Here is a 20,877-nt window from a genome sequence, read left to right on the forward strand (position 1 = left end):
AGGGAACCCTGGACGTCAAGTGATATAGAGGATTGGATAAGGAAAAAAAAGGAGGCTTACGGCAGATTCAGGGACTGAAAACAGCAGAGGCCCGAGGGGAGTATAGAAGATGTAGGGGGGTACTTAAAAAAGTAATTAGGAGAGCAAAGAGGGAGCATGAAAAAACACTAGCAAGATAAAAGAAAACCCCCAGGCGTTTTTCAGGTATATTAAGAGCTAGGGGATAACCAAGGAAAGAGTAGGGCCCATTAGGGACCAAAGTGGCAATCTGTATGTGGCGCCGAAGGACATAGGTGAGGTTTTAAATGATTACTTTTCATCTGTGTCCATTATGGAGAAGGACTATGCAGGTGTCGAGATCAGGGAGGGAGATTGTGATATACTTGAACAAATTAGCATTGAAAGGGAGAATGTATTAGCGGTTTTAGCGGGCTTAAAAGTGGATAAATCCTCAGGCCCAGATGAGATGTATCCCAGGCTGTTAAGTAAGGCAAGGGAGGAGATAGCAGGGGCTCTGACACAAATTTTCAAATTCTCTCTGGCCACAGGAGAGATGCCAAAGGACTGGAGGACAACAAATGTGGTACCATTATTCAAGAAGGGTGGCAGGGATAAACCAAGTAATTACAGGCCGATGAATCTAACATCTGTGGTAGGGAAACTATTGGAAAAAGTTGTGAGGGACAGGAATAATCTCCATTTGGAGAGGCAGGGATTAATCAAGGATAGTCAGCATGATTTTGTCAGGGGGAGATCGTGTCTACAAACTAGATTGACTTTTTCGAGAAGGTGACTAGATGTGTAGATGAGAGTAAAGCAGTTGATGTCGTCTACATGGACTTCAGTAAGGCTTTTGATAAGGTCCCACATGGGAGATTGGTTAAGAAGGTAAGAGCCCATGGGATCCAGGCAATTTGGCAAATTGGATCCAAAATTGGCTTAGTGACAGGAGGCAGTGGGTGATGGTCGAGGGTTGTTTTTGTGATTGAAAGCCTGTGACCAGTGGTGTACTGCAGGGTTCAGTGCTGGGACCCTTGCTGTTTGTTGCGTACATTAATGATTTCAACGAGAATATAGGAGGAATGATCAGTAAGTTCTCAGATGACATGAAAATTGGTGGTGTCGTAAATAGTGAGGGGGAAAGCCTTAGATTACAGGATGATATAGATGGGCTGGTAAGATGGGGGCAGAGCACTGGCAAATGGAATTTAATCCTGAGAAGTGTGAGGTGATGCATTTTGGGAGAACTAACAGCTGGAACCTGTCATAGCCGCTAAGCGCATTGCACTTTTGAACTACAAGAAAGCCCCCAGCGATTTAACATCCGCAGCACTTAAAGCAGCCAGAAGTACTGCACAAAGAACAGCTAGGCGTTGCGCAAACGACTACTGGCAACACCTATGCAGTCATATTCAGCTGGCCTCAGACACCGGAAACATCAGAGGAATGTATGATGGCATGAAGAGAGCTCTTGGGCCAACCATCAAGAAGATCACCCCCCTCAAATCTAAATCGGGGGACATAATCACTGACCAACGCAAACAGATGGACCGCTGGGTTGAGCACTACCTAGAACTGTACTCCAGGGAGAATGCTGTCACTGAGACTGCCCTCAATGCAGCCCAGCCTCTACCAGTCATGGATGAGCTGGACATACAGCCAACCAAATCGGAACTCAGTGATGCCATTGATTCCCTAGCCAGCGGAAAAGCCCCTGGGAAGGACAGCATTACCCCTGAAATAATCAAGAGTGCCAAGCCTGCTATACTCTCAGCACTACATGAACTGCTATGCCTGTGCTGGGACGAGGGAGCAGTACCCCAGGACATGCGCGATGCCAACATCATCACCCTCTATAAAAACAAAGGTGACCGCGGTGACTGCAACAACTACCGTGGAATCTCCCTGCTCAGCATAGTGGGGAAAGTCTTTGCTCGAGTCGCTCTGAACAGGCTCCAGAAGCTGGCCGAGCGCGTCTACCCTGAGGCACAGTGTGGCTTTCGTGCAGAGAGATCGACTATTGACATGCTGTTCTCCCTTCGTCAGATACAGGAGAAATGCCGTGAACAACAGATGCCCCTCTACATTGCTTTCATTGATCTCACCAAAGCCTTTGACCTCGTCAGCAGACGTGGTCTCTTCAGACTACTAGAAAAGATCGGATGTCCACCAAAGCTACTAAGTATCATCACCTCATTCCATGACAATATGAAAGGCACAATTCAACATGGTGGCTCCTCATCAGAGCCCTTTCCTATCCTGAGTGGTGTGAAACAGGGCTGTGTTCTCGCACCCACACTTTTTGGGATTTTCTTCTCCCTGCTGCTTTCACATGCGTTCAAATCCTCTGAAGAAGGAATTTTCCTCCACACAAGATCAGGGGGCAGGTTGTTCAACCTTGCCCGTCTAAGAGCGAAGTCCAAAGTACGGAAAGTCCTCATCAGAGAACTCCTCTTTGCTGACGATGCTGCTTTAACATCTCACACTGAAGAATGCCTGCAGAGTCTCATCGACAGGTTTGCGTCTGCCTGCAATGAATTTGGCCTAACCATCAGCCTCAAGAAAACGAACATCATGGGGCAGGATGTCAGAAATGCTCCATCCATCAATATTGGCGACCACGCTCTGGAAGTGGTTCAAGAGTTCACCTACCTAGGCTCAACTATCACCAGTAACCTGTCTCTAGATGCAGAAATCAACAAGCGCATGGGCAAGGCTTCCACTGCTATGTTCAGACTGGCCAAGAGAGTGTGGGAAAATGGCGCACTGACACGGAACACAAAAGTCCGAGTGTATCAGGCCTGTGTCCTCAGCACCTTGCTCTACGGCAGCGAGGCCTGGACAACGTATGCCAGCCAAGAGCGACGTCTCAATTCATTCCATCTTCGCTGCCTTCGGAGAATACTTGGCATCAGGTGGCAGGACTATATCTCCAACACAGAAGTCCTTGAAGCGGCCAACATCCCCAGCTTATACACACTACTGAGTCAGCGGCGCTTGAGATGGCTTGGCCATGTGAGCCGCATGGAAGATGGCAGGATCCCCAAAGACACATTGTACAGCGAGCTCGCCACTGGTATCAGACCCACCGGCCGTCCATGTCTCCGTTATAAAGACGTCTGCAAACGCGACATGTAATCGTGTGACATTGATCACAAGTCGTGGGAGTCAGTTGCCAGCATTCGCCAGAGCTGGCGGGCAGCCATAAAGACAGGGCTAAATTGTGGCGAGTCGAAGAGACTTAGTAGTTGGCAGGAAAAAAGACAGAGGCGCAAGGGGAGAGCCAACTGTGCAACAGCCCCAACAAACAAATTTCTCTGCAGCACCTGTGGAAGAGCCTGTTACTCCAGAATTGGCCTTTATAGCCACTCCAGGCGCTGCTTCACAAACCACTGACCACCTCCAGGCGCGTATCCATTGTCTCTCGAGATAAGGAGGCCCAAAAGAAAGAACAAGGCAAGGGAATATACAATGGATGGTAGGACCTAGGAAGTACAGATGGTCAGAGGGACCTTGATGTACTTATCCATAGATCACTGAAGGCAGCAGCACAGACAGATCAGGTGGTTAGGAAGGCATATGGGATACTTGCTTTTATTAGCCGAGGCACAGAATATAAGAGCAGGGAGGTTATGCTGGAGCTGTATAAAACGCTAGTTAGGCCACTGCTGGAGTACTGTGTACAGTTCTGGTCGCCACACTATCGGAAGGATGTGATTGCACTGGATAGGTTGCAGAGGAGATTCACCAGGATGTTGCCTGGGCTGGAGCATTTCAGCTATGAAGAGAGACTGGATAGGCTAGGGTTGTTTTCCTTACAGCAGAGAAGGCTGAGGGAACACCTGATAGAGGTATACAAAATTATGAGGGGCTTAGATAGGGTCGATCGGAAGAAACTTTTTCCCTTAGCGGAGGTGTCAATAACCAGGGGAACAGATTTAAGGTAAGGGGCAGGAGGCTTAGAGGGGATTTGAGGAAAAATATTTTCACCCAGAGGGTGGTTGGAATCTGGAATGCACTGCCTGAAGTGGTGGTAGAGGCAGGAATCCTCACAACATTTAAGAAGTATTTAGGTGAGCACTTGAAACGCCATAGCATACAAGGCCACGGGCCAAGTGCTGGAAAATGGGATTAGGATAGGCTTGATGGTCGGCACGGACACGATGGGCTGAAGGACCTGTTTCTGTGCTGTAAAACTCTTATGACTCTGAATATACCCAATGATTGAGAATTCAAAGTTGTCTAGGGTAGAGAATTCCAAAGATTCACACCCCTTTGGACTGAAGAAATTTCTGCTCCGCTCAGTCCTAAATGGCCAACTTTGTATCCTGCGACAGTGACTCTGTGTTCTTGACTCCCCAGCCAGGGGAAATACTTTTTCTGCAACTACCCTGTCAAGCCCCTTCAGAATTTTATAAGTTTCAATGTGATCGCCTCTCTGAGCTCCACGAAATATAGGCCTAGTCTACTCAATCTCTTCACAGGAAGATGATGGACTTCTTCACACAGTGTGTAGTGGAAATGTGGAACTTTCCTCTTCCAAAAAAGCTGTTGAGGCAGGGGATCAATTGAAAATTTCAAAAGTGAGATTTATATATTTTTGTTAGACAGGGGATTAAAGGATGTAGAACCAAAGCGGGTAGACAAAGTTAAGGTACAGATCAGCCATGATTTAACAGAATGACGGAACACGCTTGAGGGGCTGAATAGCCTATTCATGTCCCGAAGCAACAGAGCCAACCATCAGCTGTTATATGCCAGCTTTGATACCGCTGCTACAATGTAATGAGAAGCTTTTTATGTTGTCTGATGCTACATAAATGAGATGCGTGGAGTTCAGTTGATTAAAGATCTCAAACAGGGTTATGAACAGCAAACAAGTATATACATTGCAGAGCTATCTATTTACAGGTCTTGCCTCCAGGTGTTGCAGTAGCAGAGTGAGACTGGAGTGTAGTCACATGACTATGTCCTGGTACTCATCTCAGTAGCATACTAAGATCTTAAAGGGACATCACTCTTAATGGCAATCACACAACAATGTGCAGGTGGGAACTGTTTGGAGGACAGATGACACCAACTCCAAGTCCCACATAGTTCCAAAATAGTTCCAGTCAAGTTCATTTTGGGTTAAAGTTCAATTTAAAACTCTTCCAATGGGTCTGGATCTGAATGTTCTTAACCAATTGACACCTCACACTGGGCTTACTAGGCTGGTCGAGAGGCCCAAACCATATTCCCAGTTTACAGTTGAATTGTGAAATGGTTACTGTTACAACTCAGTTAACTTTTCACGATCAGACTCTTGCAAAACCAATAATATTACATGGTTAGCGCCGAACAAATCAGAAAGCAATTAAAACTAAAGATTAGACAGATATGGAATTATTAAGGCTTCGATCTACCTGAGGAACCTGTTGAGATACCTTCTACTGCACGCAGACCATGAGAAGATTCCATTGCTCCCAGCAAGGGTTGGCGACATGATGTTACCCTCAGTCTTCCGACAGGGGTTTCCTTCCCCGTCATGAATCATGCCAAAGCTTTGATAAAGAGAGTAGGGTTACAAATATTAACGCAAATCTATCAGCACATTGCAGATTTTTGACACAGGATAAAAGAAATTTGAAAACTGGAAATGTCATTCTGAATTCCTACAAATTAGGACCAGAAAGTTCTATTTACCTGTGAAACTGCAATTAATTTGCTAACTCTATGGTGAGGCCAAAAAACAAGCGGCTTGGCAGCTTATGAGTGACAACAGTGTGCTTCTTAAGAAATAAATTATGTTTTATTAGGTTCCTGGTTTAGTACAGAAATTGTTAATTAATGGGTTAAAGGTATGCAGATTTATGTTTTTCAGCCAGAGCTCAAAAATAGTGGCATTCTTGTGTTGACAGCACTTTGTTTCAGTGACACTAGGGAACTGACGAAAAAGAAATTGCATTCCTACAGAGTCATTCATGACGGGAGGATGTCCCAAAATGCTTTACAGCCAAAGAAGTACTGATAAAGTGTAGCCACTGTTGTCATGGTGGAAATGCAGCAGCAAATTTGTGCACAGCAAGCTCCCACAAACACTGATGTGATAATGGCCAGTTTTAGTGATGTTAGTTGAGGGATAAATTTTGGGCAAGACACTGGGGAGAACTCTGCTACTCTTCTTCGAAATTGTGCCATGGGTCCCTTCACAGCCACCTGAGGGAAAATTCATGGCATTCCAGCACAGGGGGAAGAGGAAGCTCAGCTGCTGATGCATTGCTGCAGTTTGAAGTGTTAATTGTAGCTGTGCAAAGCTGGGTACAGCACATCTGGACTGTACATATCACTTCCATTCCATAGTCAATCCCTCTTTCATGCTTCAATGGCAGGCAGGATACGCTCTAAATTATCAAATTCTGGTGCTGTTGCACGAAACAGTAGCAACAACAGTAAAAAATCTATATATTTTTTAAATGGAAAGTCCTACATCACAGCCAATGAGACAAAGAACAAAATAACCTCTTCGGGTTGTTTGCTCTTCAGTAAATTGCTTGGCTCTGACTTTGCCGTCGAAGTTATGTCCAACAGTAAAGCACCATAATTAAACCATCATTGTCTGCAGGAAACCAGTTTTAGCTTGAATGAGAGGATCCTCCTTTTGTTTGATTTCCAGACCAAAATAAATACATGACATAGTGTTTCCCATCCCCCCCAGCACCACATCCCCCACGCCCACCCTCTTCTCCTCAACAGCTGACAGACTTACACCAGCGCACACTTGAGAAGTGATGCTGCCTTGACACATTGACATCTTCTTGGCTGGAGCCTGAACAGGCTTGTTTTAAATCTTTATCATTATATATTTTCAACATATATATCTAAAAAAACAAAGAGAACTGCTTTGAAAAGACCCAAGCTGCCAGGTAGTTTAGGGGACTGCAAATCAATGTTTTTTTTTATAAACTTGCTTGCGGTGACTGCACCTGCCATCCAACATTCATTCATCGCTGACAGAGCTCATCTGACGTTGCTTCAAGGGCAGGTCCCGGTGAGGCGATAGTTAACGCGTTAGTGCATTAACACGTCAGGTTAAGATCCCAAAGCACAGCACCTACATGCTGAAAGGTTACTCTGGCTGCTTTGCAGAAGCCCACAAAACAAAAAACAGAAGACCTTTCTAGTCCACGCTCGATGCAATCTCCCAGATTGGTTTTGAGCGCCGGGGGGGTGGGGGGGAGTCTGAAAGGGATTTTTCCACAGTATTCTTTCCTATATTGATCCTGTTTTCCTTTACCTCCCCCAGGACAATATATGGCTGCAAGAGTGTAGTGAGTACTTAGCTGTGATGCTTCAGCCATCGCGAGCGTAAGGTAAGCTTGATGGACCAGCTGGTCTGTTCCTGCTTGCCTTTTTCGTATAGTCTGATGGCCAATGCTAAAGGCAACATATAAAGCCATGCAGAACAGCAGGGTCAATGCTGAGTTGGCATCAACTGAGTTCAGCATCCTTAGCTGGGATGGAGATTTCTCCTCCTGATTGCCATCCAGTGACTACTGTAGCAAAGTGTGCGCATGGAGATGAGGGAAGGAACAGAATCAGAATTGATTCAGGTGTGACTGTGAATAGCCTGACAACAACCCCCGTGTAGATTCAATCACGAGAAATGGGTAGATGGAAAGGCATTCGGGGCAATTCTGCTCTCACTTGACATCTACACACATTCACTTTCCAGCAGGGCATCAACGGACAGTAAGCAAACCACCGAGGCCATGTCTTGCCCCAAGATCATAATATGATACAACACAGGCCAGTTGGACCATCGAACCTCTGCTGGCTCTTTGAGTCTGATTGAATCTGCATCCACCACCCTCTTAGGTGCATTTCAGATTATAACAGATTGCTACTTAAAACTAATTTCTGCTCATTTCGCTGCTGATTCTTTTGCCATTCACTTAAACCTATACCCTCTGGCTACTGACTTGAAACAGTTTCTCATTATTCAATCCACCAAATCCGTTCATAAGTTTGAACACTCCTATTAAATAAATCAAGTCCAAGGGAGTGGCACCAGGAATTAAACTTTGGACTTTCTCTCTTCCTCCAAGATGTTCCTTAAAATCTACCTCATTGACGAAGCTTTTGGACGTCTATGCTCAAGTCTCTTTCCTTCTTTGGCTGAGTGTCAACTTATTTGTCATTCATCTAAGACACCTTGGGTCCATTTACCACATTAAAGGTGCTGTATGAATGAAAGTTGTTGTTGTAGGCCTTTGCACAAACATTGGGAGTGCCATTATCCACTCAAGCTTGCAAGGAAGCAGAACACTTTCCTAGAATACCAGAAAGATTGATTTCAAAAGACAGGAGGCATTTTGATTTGCAAACTGTTTTAGAGATGGCGTTATTTTCAGTAAATTGCTTGTTCAGGGAATTTCTGGCATCATTTCAAAATGGTCAAATTGGAAGAAAATCCCCCCAAAAAACTTGTGCAGCTGAGGATCACTGCCTGGGACACTGTATTTCACTTTAATTCAATGCAGATATCTCAGTTGGCGTTCCCCTAACACTCCTGCAGTAAATTAAATCCGGACTCATGCAGAAGCCACTCCCTGCAACCCCCTGGCATGCTACACCACACAGTGCAAGGATCTACAAACGCCATCTTGCCAACAGCTCATAAAGACTGTGACCTTTTCATGAAATGGATCATCAAAGCAAACCCGAGCCGTCAATCAGAATTAAGGCCCCGTCTGTTACTAAATAACTTCACACAGAATGATTCCACTGGAGGAAAGTTAAGTTTTGTTTTATATTTCAAAGAAGTTAACACTTTCCATGTGATCCTGGGAGGGAAATAAAACAAACCTCAGGGCTCCGTGAAGCACTGACAGTAGAGTGACTGTGAATGCAGAGCCTTGCCATTTTAGACTGATGTTGAAGTCAGTTTGCACACAACGCAACTGGCAGCAATTAAATAGGATCGTGACGTTAGAAATAGCACTTGAAGACAGAGCCCATGTACTCTCAGAGCTGGTGTCGGCTGACTGCTGGAGCAATCACAGAATCAATCAGCACCGAAGGAGTCCATTCAGCCCATCAGGTCTGTGCCAGCTCTTTTGAAAGGGCTGTCCACTTAGTCCCATCACACCCATCCCTGTTCTTTCCCTGTAGCCCTGCAATTTCTTTTTCTTTTTCCATTTTGAAAGTTAGGATTGAATCTGCTTCCACCCTCCTTTCAGTTCAGCGAACTCCAGATTGTAACACCTCGTTGCGTAGAAGAAAATCACTCCTCATCTTCCCTCTGATTGTTTCATCAGGACACATAGTCAACTGCATCATTTTCATTTGTTTCTTGCAGAAAATACAGGTAGAATCGGGAATGTGCAATTCCAAAGAACAATCCCGAAATCCCATGCAATAAAAATGGAGTTTGACTTGTTCAGACACCATATGCCAGAAGCCCATCAAGTGTTAATTTTAAAAGGATTGTTGTGGCTTATATGTAGCCAAAGCCTAGTGGAAACTGGCAGGTGTGCTAACTACAATTGTCTGAGGTGTGTGTGAGTCCTAGATTGCACAGGACTCAGTACACTTCGATGTAAACTGCTACTCAGATCACAAGACAATGGAGTCAGTGCATCAGCTGCGTACACACATTCCCCACCACCGTTACCCCCCCCCCCCCACCAACCACCTCGTTTACAGCGCTAGAGGTGTCAGCTGTGACCCAGTCAATAGCATTCTCAGGAGACCGAAAGCTGTGGGGTCAAGGCCCACTCCAGGGACTTGAAACTCAAAATCTAGGCTGACACTCCAGTGCAGCAACTGCACCTCCTGCAAGCACCATTCTTCACCTGGCCGGGAAAGGGAAATCAGCACTTTATATCACAATGGGAACGCTCTGAGCCAGCTCTGTGTGCTTGGACAGTATGACCACAACATGCACTACTTTACCAGCCGTGGAGTGACAATAAGGGCTAAGATTGTGGTCTACATTCTGAAAAAAAAAACAATGGCACAGGCAGTTAGTGATGACACTCCACAGGCATCTTGACCTGTGCTACATCTGTCCTGGAAGTGTCTGATGATAGTTCAAGACAAATAAAAGCCCACTCCCTACTCAAACATCACTCACCCTGGACAGGACGTGGTGGCAATTTCTATTCCCCCATCCCATCCAGAAACACCCTTAATTCTCCCAAAAGAGCCGCTATTGTTGTCTCACAAGTTCTCATAATTTGACCAAATGCTAGAGCCTAGACAACGAGTGCCATACTGTGGAAAGGATCACAGCCCAACCCAACCCTCCCTTTGTGTGGCAACCATAGCCACGTACGTACCAGCAAAAGTCGCTGGTCAGCTAACAGGAGCAAGAACCTGCGCTGTCTTGACATAGCTTTATTCTAGGTGCCAACTGTGGCTCAGTGGGTAGCGGACTTGTCTCTAAAGCAGAAGGTTGTGGGTTTAAGTCCCACTACAAAGAATTGACCACATAATTTAAGCTGACACTTCAGTGCAGTACTGAGGGAGCACTGCATTTGGAGCTGCCAACTATCGGACGAGACGTTAAACCAAGGCACCGTCTTCCCTTTAAAGCAGATGTCAAAAATCCTGTGGCATGATTCTGAAGGGGAGCTCTCACCAGTGTCCTGGCCAATATTTCTCCTTCAACAAACATTAATAAAGCAGATTATCTGTTCATTGCGGCTTGTGGGACCTTGCTGTGCATAAATTGGCTGCTGTGAAAAGCTGCTTGGGACATCCTGAGATCATTATAAATGCAAGCTCTTTCTTTCGCAGGGAAATTGAGGCTGGTTGTGGGAGGCTGAGATTAGCTAATAGTACATCCTGGGGACTGAACCGCTGATCATCCTGGCTCACTGGTGCAATTAAGCTTGCTGAGCCACCTTGCAGGGGGTTCGGTGGGGGAGGTGGGCGGCAGTGGTGTCAAGCACAAAATACATCAGGTTCTTTTACTCTTCAAAGGACTGCGTGATTTTTGGAAACAATCCCAATAAAAGGTCAGCATTCATAGAATTGATATGCGCTCCAAAAAACAGGAAGAGCTTTACTCCCCTGTGGCCGACAGTACATCCATGAAGCACTTGGTCTGAGGCAGTGCACAATTATGGACAGCAGACACATTCAGTAAAAAAAAACCTTGACAACATTTTCTCCACGCAGGGCGAATTCTAATGGCTGGAAAAGAGGAAACAGCAGCTTCCTCGGATTGCTTCCAGGATCAGATCATTATTTCTCAAACTCCAAACCCTTTTCCCTTTAGATAAATGACTTCTGATCAGCTTTCCTTTTGCAACCATTGCCAAAACAGGTTTTCTGTTCCAGTACCGCTCCTAGTTTACGCAACAACCTTTCACCTCTGCTCCCTTTCACCCACCCCAGACACAATTTCATCTGCCACTGAGTCACGAATAAAAAGGCAGAATTTTGAATTCCACCTTCCACCCCGTCCTCCTTTCAAAGTGATTCGGATTGGGGGGTGGGGGGTGGGGGTGCTTGTTCTAATCCAAGGCATCCAAGAACCTTCACTGGTGCCCAGTCCACGTGTAATGGTGCAGACATTGCCAGACTATTGGAGGCATCATGTTCAGTTGATACCCACACCCTTGCATGTTTCACAGACAATGATCAGGAGGGAGCTGTCATTGACCCCTAGCCTCACTAGGGTCAAGGAACAACAATGCCAGGAGAAGCTTATTAATGCAGTCTCAATGGCAATAAAATCAACAATATTGTAAAATAAACATATATCACATGCTCATTTTTATTTTAATTATGCGGGCATCATTGGCAAGGTGAGCATTTATTGCCCATCCGTACTTACCCTTGAGAAGGTGGCGGTGAGCTGCCTTCTTGAACTGCGGCAGTCCATCTGGTGTAGGTATACCCACGGTGCTGTTAGGAAGGGAGTTCCAGGATTTTGACCCAGTGATCATGAAGAAATGATGATATAGTTCCAAGGCAGGATGGTGTGGGGCTTGGAGGGGAACTTGCAGGTGGTGGTGTTCCCATGTGTCTGTTGCCTTTGCCCTTCTAGGTGGCAGAGGTCGCAGGTTTGGAAGGTGCTGTCGAAAGAGCTTTGGTGAGTTGCTGCAATGCATCTTGTATATGACACACACTGCTGCCACTGTGCGTTGATGATGGAGGGAGTGAATGCTTAAGGTGGTGGATAGGGTGCTGATGAAGCGGACTGCTTTGTCTTGGATGGTACTGATCTTCTTGAGTGTTGTTGAAGCTACCCTCATTCCTGAGAGTGACTGCAAGGCTGTGATCACTTTTTACGGTACAGTTCTCAATCCCTCAATCTCATCACACTATGTGAGCCCCTCAGTGAGATTACAGCTTTACAAGAATTCCTATGCATCCATTATTATACATTCAACCACCCAAGCCACTCCATTAGCCTCCCTACTCTGGCTCACTCCCAATGCCTCTTGCTCTAACGAATAATCAACTCAAGCCTTGACTGGATTCCAGCATGTAACTCATTCTCAGGTATCCATTAGTCACCTTCTGATGAGTTTGTTGAATACCTTCGGGTATAAAACATATTGATTGTTACTTCAGCCGCTTTATAGTTCAGGGCATATTAAAAAGAAACCCTTTCTTCCTCCAGACACCTACTTACTCCTTCTCTCTAAACTCTTCATATCAGCTGTGGTAGCATCACACCCCAGCATCAGCAGGTTATGTGTTCAAGTTCCACGCCAAAGACTTGAGCACTTAATTAGGAAAATAGGAGCAGGAGTAGGCTATTCAGCTCATTGAGATTGCTCCACCATTCAATACGATCATAGCTGATCATCCACTTCAATGCCTTTTTCCCACACTATCCTCATATCCCTTTATGTCATTTGTTTTTAGAAATCTGTCACTCTCTCTTTAAACATACTCAATGACTGAGCTTGAACAGCCCTCTGGGGTAGGGAATTCCAAAGATTCACAACCCTCGGAGTGCTGTATCTCTAATCTAATCTAATCTAAAGAAATTTCTCCTCATCTCTGTCCTTAGTGGCTTCCCCTTATTTTGAAATTGTGTCCCCTGGTTCTAGACTCCCCAACCAGGGGAACCATCACACCTGCATCTATCCCTTTAAGTAGTAATTCAGGCTGAAACTTCGGTTTTGGTGTCTTTTGCAGAAATGCAGGGGAGTTTTCCCCAATATCTTGGCCAATATTTATCCATCAACCAACATAACGAATTATCACTGTGCTGTGTGTGGGATCTTGCTCCATGCAAATTGGATGCTGCATTTCCTACATTACAACAGTGACGACATTCATTGGCTGTAAAGCACTTTGGGACATCCCGGTGCGGGGGGGGGGGGTGTTCGACAAAATAAGTCTTTCTTTTCCATCTCCTTTGCCTCACTACTTCCCAATCCACCTTCAAAAATCTCCTGAAAATCCCTCTCTCAGAACCAACCCTTCAGTCACCTCCTGTTGTTCCTGCTTCTTCCTTCTTTCTCCTCTTCATTGCCCCAACCCTTCAAATTTTCATTCTCTTCGGGGTATTTTGCTACATTAAAGAGTTCATGTGAGTGCAATTTGCAGACTGACGTGTTGAAGCGCAGAACCAGATAAGTGCCAATGGGCTTTCATGCCCTTTATTAGATTAGCACTGTACCTACTCCTGGGAGATCAGTTGGTAGTACAGTAACTAATTGCTATGAGCCCTTGTAATCGGAATTATCAATGCACTGCACTTTGCACAGAAACTACTGAACTAAAACAACCCAGAAAGTACAGTCTCTGTAATCAATTTAACATGTTCAGGGTCCCTGTTGGATCGATGGCATTGTTCAGTCCAGCACTTCTTTACTTGGCTTGGAAACAACATATTAGACTCCTGCAGGCATCTATAAACTATGGGTTGGATTTTACAGCACCCCGCAAGCCCCCCCCCCCACCCCCGATGTCAGGGGTCGTGGCGGAGGGAGGTCGGAAAATGCCTCCGGCAGAGGCCTGCCACGAGCTACAATGCCAGGAAGGCCCGGCTCGATATTGCCGGCGGTGGCGAGGGCTTGTGGCAGTGAGCCAAATTTGCACAGGTAAATTTATTTAAGTAAATGAATTAATTCCTTACCCGCTCCCGCCATCTGTTCTGGTGCCACATTGGTGCCGGTGGCAGGCACTCCCGCACCTTTGGATCTCCGTCCGGTGATCTAAGGTGGAACACTGGTGGGGAGCGGGGAGGTAAGTTTCTCAGTGTGGTGGGGGGGGGGGTGGGGGGAGGGGGAGTGGGGTAAAACTAATTTCATTGGTCTAGGGGGTGGTGGGAAGGAGTAAAGTTTAAAGTTGATGAACTTTGGCGGGGAGAGCACACTGTATCTTTAAAAATTTAAATTAAATGGAAGGGCTCGAAGCCCCTTTAAAATGGCGTCAGCGCCTGCGCAAAGGCTGCTGACACCATTGCCGGGGACAGGCCCCCTCCACGTCATCAGGCAGGGGGGGGCAGTCTGCTCCTGCCATTTAAATGAGCCACCGTGCTCAATATCGTGGCGTCGCTACAACATGCAGTCCGCCAAGCTTGCTACCAATCTCAGTGGCGGGCATATAAAATCCAGCCCTATATCTTGAGCTTTCTTATTTTCTGAACCCTACCTCTACAACCTTGGATTAATTCTGCTCTTGTTGCAAACAGTAAAGTTCCAATGTGACGTGATCCTCGGTTAAATTACAATCCTTTGAAGCCTGGATGATGCCTTGGTGTGCAAATGTACCAGCTGTTGTCATACAGACCACACTGGTCTTAGATTGATGAGAACAGATTTAGATTAGATAGAGGAGATCTATGCTGATCTCTGCACAAATCTCCTTTGCTCCAGGCGCAAGGAGAGGAAAATAAGCCAAGGTCCTTGTCCCACCACCCCTCACCTCCCCAATGGCTACCCTGTGACCTTTACTGGAAGGTTACCTTTGAACGGTCACTGTGTGAGGCCATGATGCCTTCCCTGGTTGAATAGGCTGCTGATGTGCATTGTTTGGGCTCACTCATGAAGAATGCCAACTTGGATGAGGGGCTCTGAAGAGCTGGTGCAACCAGAGCCAACAACAATCAGAGTGGGAAGTCCGAAAAGTGAATCAAAAGGAGTACTAAAACCACTTACTTATGTCCAGATTCATGAGCAATGGTAAAAGCCAGACCGAGGCCTGTGTCTTCATTGATAGTACAGCTGCGGTACTTGCTGCACATTCCACTTATAGGAGCAAAACCTACAAAACAAATCAAAGTTTCAGCAGCTCCCCAGAAAAGAACAGGCACAGGCAAAACATCGTACTCCAATCTGAAGTGCTGATTCCAGATAGAGTTCCAACAAGTTCAGTCTTCGCTTTATCTGGAGGGTGGGAACTGTCCGGCAGTTTTTCCTACGTCCCCTCTCCACGCCCGTTCTTCCTGAAGTGAACTACCCTGCTGTTCTAAAAGGATCTACCCAGCAACATAAATGAGGACTGCACGTAATCACTGCCTCCACTGACCTAAAATATCAGTTGAGGCTAGAAGTTCAGCTCAGACCATCTGCAAGATTTTTCAGTCATATCAAGATATAAAGTTGGCCAGAAGTGACACTGTACATCACATTAGCTGTAGGCTGTGACCAAATAACATCGATGCACTCTTTTTCACTCCCATTTGCTAAATTAACTCATGTTTTATACTCTTTTTGTGCATTGCTCTTTCCAATTGTCAACTTGCCTCATTTGGTAGCACTTTCACGTAGAAGTAACCAGGTTGTAGGTCACTCCCCACCGTGAACTTAAGCAAATAATCAAGGCTTAACAATGCATTGCTGAAAGAGTGCTGCACTGTCAGAAGTACCACCTTTCAGATGAAACATTAAGCCAAGGCCGTGTCTACCTGTTCAGGTGGATGTAAGAGATTGCATGGAAGCAGGGTAGTTCCCCTGCTGTCCTGGTCAATATCTAGCTCTCAACCAACATCACTAAAAGCAGATTAACTGGTCATTTATCTTATTGTGCTTTGTGAGACCTTGTGTACAAACTGTATACCAGGTCTGCCTGCATTACACAGTAACTATTGTTCGTAACATTCCTCATTGGCCATGAAGTACTTTGGGACTTCCTAAAGGCATCAAAGGCATTATATATATTTCACTGCCCTCCAGCTTGTGCAATTTTTAAGTGCTCCCTCAAAAAAGATGTAAAGGTGGGAATCCAGGTTATGTCAGATGTGTAGCACTACTGAAAGACTTCTATTAAGACTATAAAGAACTGAGATTTATTTCTAGCTAAACATTTGTAACCAGAAAGTAGGAAGTCACTCTATTTCTCCCATGCTGTGATAATCGTGCTGGCAATTTAATTCTGTATTTTTTTATATTGCATAATATAAAATAGGAAGTAAAGAATAATCAAACTTGCATTTAAATTATCATAGGGACCCCTGAGCGCTTCACAATGGCGAGGTGTTTTTGAAGTGCAATCACTGTTTTATGTCAGCAGGCTAAGGAGCCAACTGTTGAATGTCAGAAACAGCAAATAGGATGTATGTCCAAGGAATCTGCTGTTTTTTTTGTGGCGTTGCTTGAGAGGAATGTTGGCCGAGGTAGCTGGAGATTGCTCTTCTTCAACTAGTAACATGGGATTTTTTTTTTACAGCCCGTCGACAGGTTTAACGTTTCACCCAAGAGACAACACCTCCCCTCTACAGTGCATCACATAAAGTGCAGCACATACAGTGCAGCAGTCCCTCCGCCCTGAAGCTGTGATGCGAGCAGTGACCCAAACCAGGAGTCCTCTTGAGAGGCAGGCTCTTCACACTTCACCAGGAACATAGGCCCAAGGTCCAAAATCTGGAGAGCACTGGGCCTCACCACTGGGACAGGGGGTTGCACAAATCACACAACCTGCGAGCCTAAAAACAGTCGCAGCGCAATTTCTGGGCCATTACTCATCCACCCTTTAGACTTATCAATTACATCATACTGCTGAACTATTTCCTAAATTCTACCTCTCCTATTTCTAATTCAAATACATCCAAACTGATAAGCTACATAGGAGTCAGTTACTTGTACGGTTTTATTTGCAATCTGGCTTCCCTTCCCTTCTTCTGTGCCTATCACAAAAGGGATTCAGCATTCAGAGATGAGGTCATCCCAATTTCCACAGAGAAAATAAAAGGGCCCCAGTGCAGAACCTCAGTACTGTGTTCAGTCCTGGTCACCGAAGCTCAAGGGAAATATTCAAATTTACAGAAAGGTAAAGAGGCCAAAATCTAGCCTTAGAGGTCTGATAAGGAAGGATGCCTTTTTCAATATGTGTTATTCATTCCTGGTTACTCTGTGAAGGTGGTGCAGGGCCTTGTTCTTGAACTGCTACAGTGTTCTGCAGCCTCGTGACTTGCTAGCCCACTTCAGTGGACAGCTAAGAGTCAACCACATTGATGAGGGACTGAAGTCACATATAAGCCACACCGGTTAAGGTAGCAGCTTTCCTTCCCTGAAGGACAGCAGTCAACCAGTGAGGTTTTTATGATAATCCAATAGTATTATGCTCACTTCGTTTTTCACTGATACCAGTTTTCTTTACTCCAGATTTTTTTTCAAGCTTAATTTAAATTCCCAAACTGCCACACTGACATCTGAACTCACATTCTCTGGATTAGTAGTCCAATAACATCAGCTCTACATTGTTGGCAATCTACTCCATAATAGGGTCACATTCTTTCCTCACCCGCTCAACCTTCACCAGCTCATAAGTGCTGAAGCCAATTGTGGGACTCTGTGCTCTCATCATGGTGGAAGTCAACAAACTCAACACATATCAGTGATTCGAGACGGTATGGTCAAATCCCATCATGGCAACTGGGAGCTTAAATTCAATTAATTAAATAAATCTGGAATGAAAAATCTAGTACCAGTTAGTGAACACCATGCAACTGTCAGATTGTTTTTTACTAACGTCCTTTAGGGAAGGAAATCCATCATCCTTACCTGATTTAGCTTATATGTGACAGCAATGTATGTGACTCTGAACTGCCCTCTGAAATGGCCTAGCAAACCAGCCAGTTGTATTCAAGAAGGTGGCTCACCATCACCTTCTCAAGGGCAATTAAGGATGACCTTGCCAGCGACGCCCATATCTCATGAATGAATCAATTAAAAATACCCTCTGAGCCTTCAGGGAGCTTGAACTCAGCAGTCTCCACACAATTACCATCACAAACAGTGAGAAACCCAGCTCTGCATGCAGTTTGCTTACCCAAGGTATCACAGGGCTCATTTTTCCAGGAACAGATGTCCAATCCGGTAAGTAATACAGCGTGATCGTGCCGCTTGCCATTCTTTCCCATCAGCCCAGACTGCCATTGACAGAAGCTGTTCAACGATTGGTCTGCGTGATGGTTGATCACTAAACCCAGCTGGAAGACGAAACCAACACAACCCAATTTTTTGTTTCACAATTAGTTCTGCGACTGTGACAAGCATTAATTATTGTCACAATTCCACCCTACACCAAAGGCAATTTGCTTTGTAATTAGCTGAACAGAACTGTATGATGGACGTATTTTGACAGCTTCGTCCAATTAGCTCCTTCCTCTCCTGCTTCAGCCCACACAGTGAGTGCAGGAGAATATCTGACCCAAGAGAGGACATTGCAATTGAGTTAATCTCACACACACTCACACACACACACACACACACAAAATCTGACAAACAAATAATAATCAGAAACAAATCTCTGGTGATTCTTTCCTCTCTCGACCCACAGGAATGCAACTTATGTACTTGGGGATGTGGAAGACTGCATAGGACTTACTGGCATCCACTCAGCTGATCCCCGGTGTCTCATCGTCAAATACCCTGTCTTCATCTCTCATATTCCTCCATCTCCTTCTTTAGCTAGCGTCACTCGGGAGGGTTTAAACTAGTGTGGCAGGGGGGTGGGAACCAGAGCAATAGGACAGCAAGTGAAATAAATGAGGGGGAACTAGTAAATAAGGCCAGTAAGACTAAGAGGAAGAGCAGGCAGGGAGATGTTGCGGAGCACAGCGGGACTGGTGGTCTGAAGTGCATTTGTTTTAATGCGAGAAGTATAACAGGTAAGGCAGATGAACTTAGAGCTTGGATTAGTACTTGGAACTGTGATGTTGTTGCTATTACAGAGACTTGGTTGAGGGAAGGACAGGATTGGCAGCTAAATGTTCCAGGATTTAGAAGCTTCAGGCGGGATAGAGGGGGATGTAAAAGGGGTGGGGGAGTTGCATTACTTGTTAAGGAGAATATCACAGCTGTACTGTGGGAGGACACCTCGGAGGGATCGTGCAGCGAGGCAATATGGGTGGAGCTCAGGAATAGGAAGGGTGTTGAGGGTTTTCTACCAGCCTCCCAACAGCCAGCGGGAGGTAGAGGAGCAGATATGTAGACAGATTTTGGAAAGATGTAAAGGTAACAGGGTTGTAGTGGTGGATGATTTTAACTTCCCCCATATTGACTGGGACTCACTTAGTGCTAGGGGCTTGGATGGGCCAGAATTTGTAAGGAGCATCCAGGAGGGCTTCTTGAAACAATATGTAGATAGTCCAACTAGGGATGGGGCCATATTGGACCTGGTATTGGGGAATGAGCCCAGCCAGGTGGTCGAAGTTTCATTAGGGGAGCATTTCAGGAACAGTGACCATAATTCCATAAGTTTTAAGGTACTTGTGGATAAAGATAAGAGTAGTCCTCGGGTGAAGGTGCTAAATTGGGAGAAGGCTAATTATAACAATATTAGGCAGGAACTGAAGAATTTAGATTGGGGGCGGCTTTTTGAGGGTAAATCAACATCTGACATGTGGGAGTCTTTCAAATGTCAGTTGATTAGAATCCAGGACCAGCATGTTCCTGTGAGGAAGAAGGATACGTTTGGCAAGTTTCAGGAACCTTGGATAACGCGGGATATTGTGAGCCTAGTCAAAAAGAAAAAGGAAGCATTCGTAAGGGCTAAAAGGGGTCATGAAAAGTCATTGGCAAACAGGATTAAGGATAATCCCAAGGCTTTTTATACGTATATAAAGAGCAAGAGGGTAACTAGGGAAAGGGTTGTCCCACTCAAGGACAGAGAAAGGAATCTATGTGTGGAGCCAGAGGAAATGGGCGAGGTACTAAATGAGTACTTTGCATCAGTATTCACCAAGGAGAAGAACTTGGTGGATGGTGAGCCTAGGGAAGGGAGTGTAGATAGTCTCAGTCATCTCATTATCAAAAAGGAGGAGGTGTTGGCTGTCTTGCAAAGCATTAAGGTAGAGAAGTCCCCAGGGCCTGATGGGATCTACCCCAGAATACTAAGGGAGGCAAGGGAAGAAATTGCTGGGGCCTTGACAGAAATCTTTGCATCCTCATTGGCTACAGGTGCGGTCCCAGAGGACTGGAGAATAGCCAATGTTGTTCCTTTGTTTAAGAAGGGTAGCAAGGATAATCCAGGAAATTAAAGGCCGGTGAGCCTTACGTCAGTGGTAGGGAAATTATTAGAGAGGATTCTTCGGGACAGGATTTACTCCCATTTGGAAACAAACAAACTTATTAGCGAGAGGCAGCATGGTATTGTGAAGGGGAGGTCGTGTCTCACTAAGTTGATTTGAGTTTTCTGAGGAAGTGACAAAGATGATTGATGAAGGAAGGGCAGTGGATGTTATCTATATGGACTTCAGTAAAGCCTTTGACAAGGTCCCTCATGGCAAACTGGTACAAAAGGTGAAGTCACACAGGATCAGAGGTGAGCTGGCAAGATGGATACAGAACTGGCTCAGTCATAGAAGACAGAGGGTAGCAGTGGAAGGGTGCTTTTCTGAATGGAGGGCTGTGACTAGTGGTGTTCCGCAGGGATCAGTGCTGGGACCTTTGCTCTTTGTAGTATATATAAATGATTTGG

The 20,877-nt window shown here is 45.4% G+C and overlaps 1 protein-coding gene across 1 annotated transcript in view; it reads right to left on the reverse strand.

Annotated features, from left to right (window-relative positions):
- adamts18 (ADAM metallopeptidase with thrombospondin type 1 motif, 18) overlaps positions 1-20,877 on the reverse strand; it is a 283,431-nt gene that overhangs the window by 165,303 nt on the left and 97,251 nt on the right. Inside the window, exons 5-7 of the mRNA XM_068049080.1 lie at positions 18,226-18,385; positions 15,114-15,219; positions 5,406-5,543 (exon numbers count right to left, since the gene is read on the reverse strand). Coding sequence (XP_067905181.1) covers positions 5,406-5,543; positions 15,114-15,219; positions 18,226-18,385 — 404 coding nt within the window. The remainder of the gene's footprint in view (positions 1-5,405; positions 5,544-15,113; positions 15,220-18,225; positions 18,386-20,877) is intronic.

The sequence above is a fragment of the Heterodontus francisci genome, chromosome 17, assembly GCF_036365525.1.
Source record: "Heterodontus francisci isolate sHetFra1 chromosome 17, sHetFra1.hap1, whole genome shotgun sequence".
Taxonomy (NCBI): Eukaryota; Metazoa; Chordata; class Chondrichthyes; order Heterodontiformes; family Heterodontidae; genus Heterodontus; species Heterodontus francisci.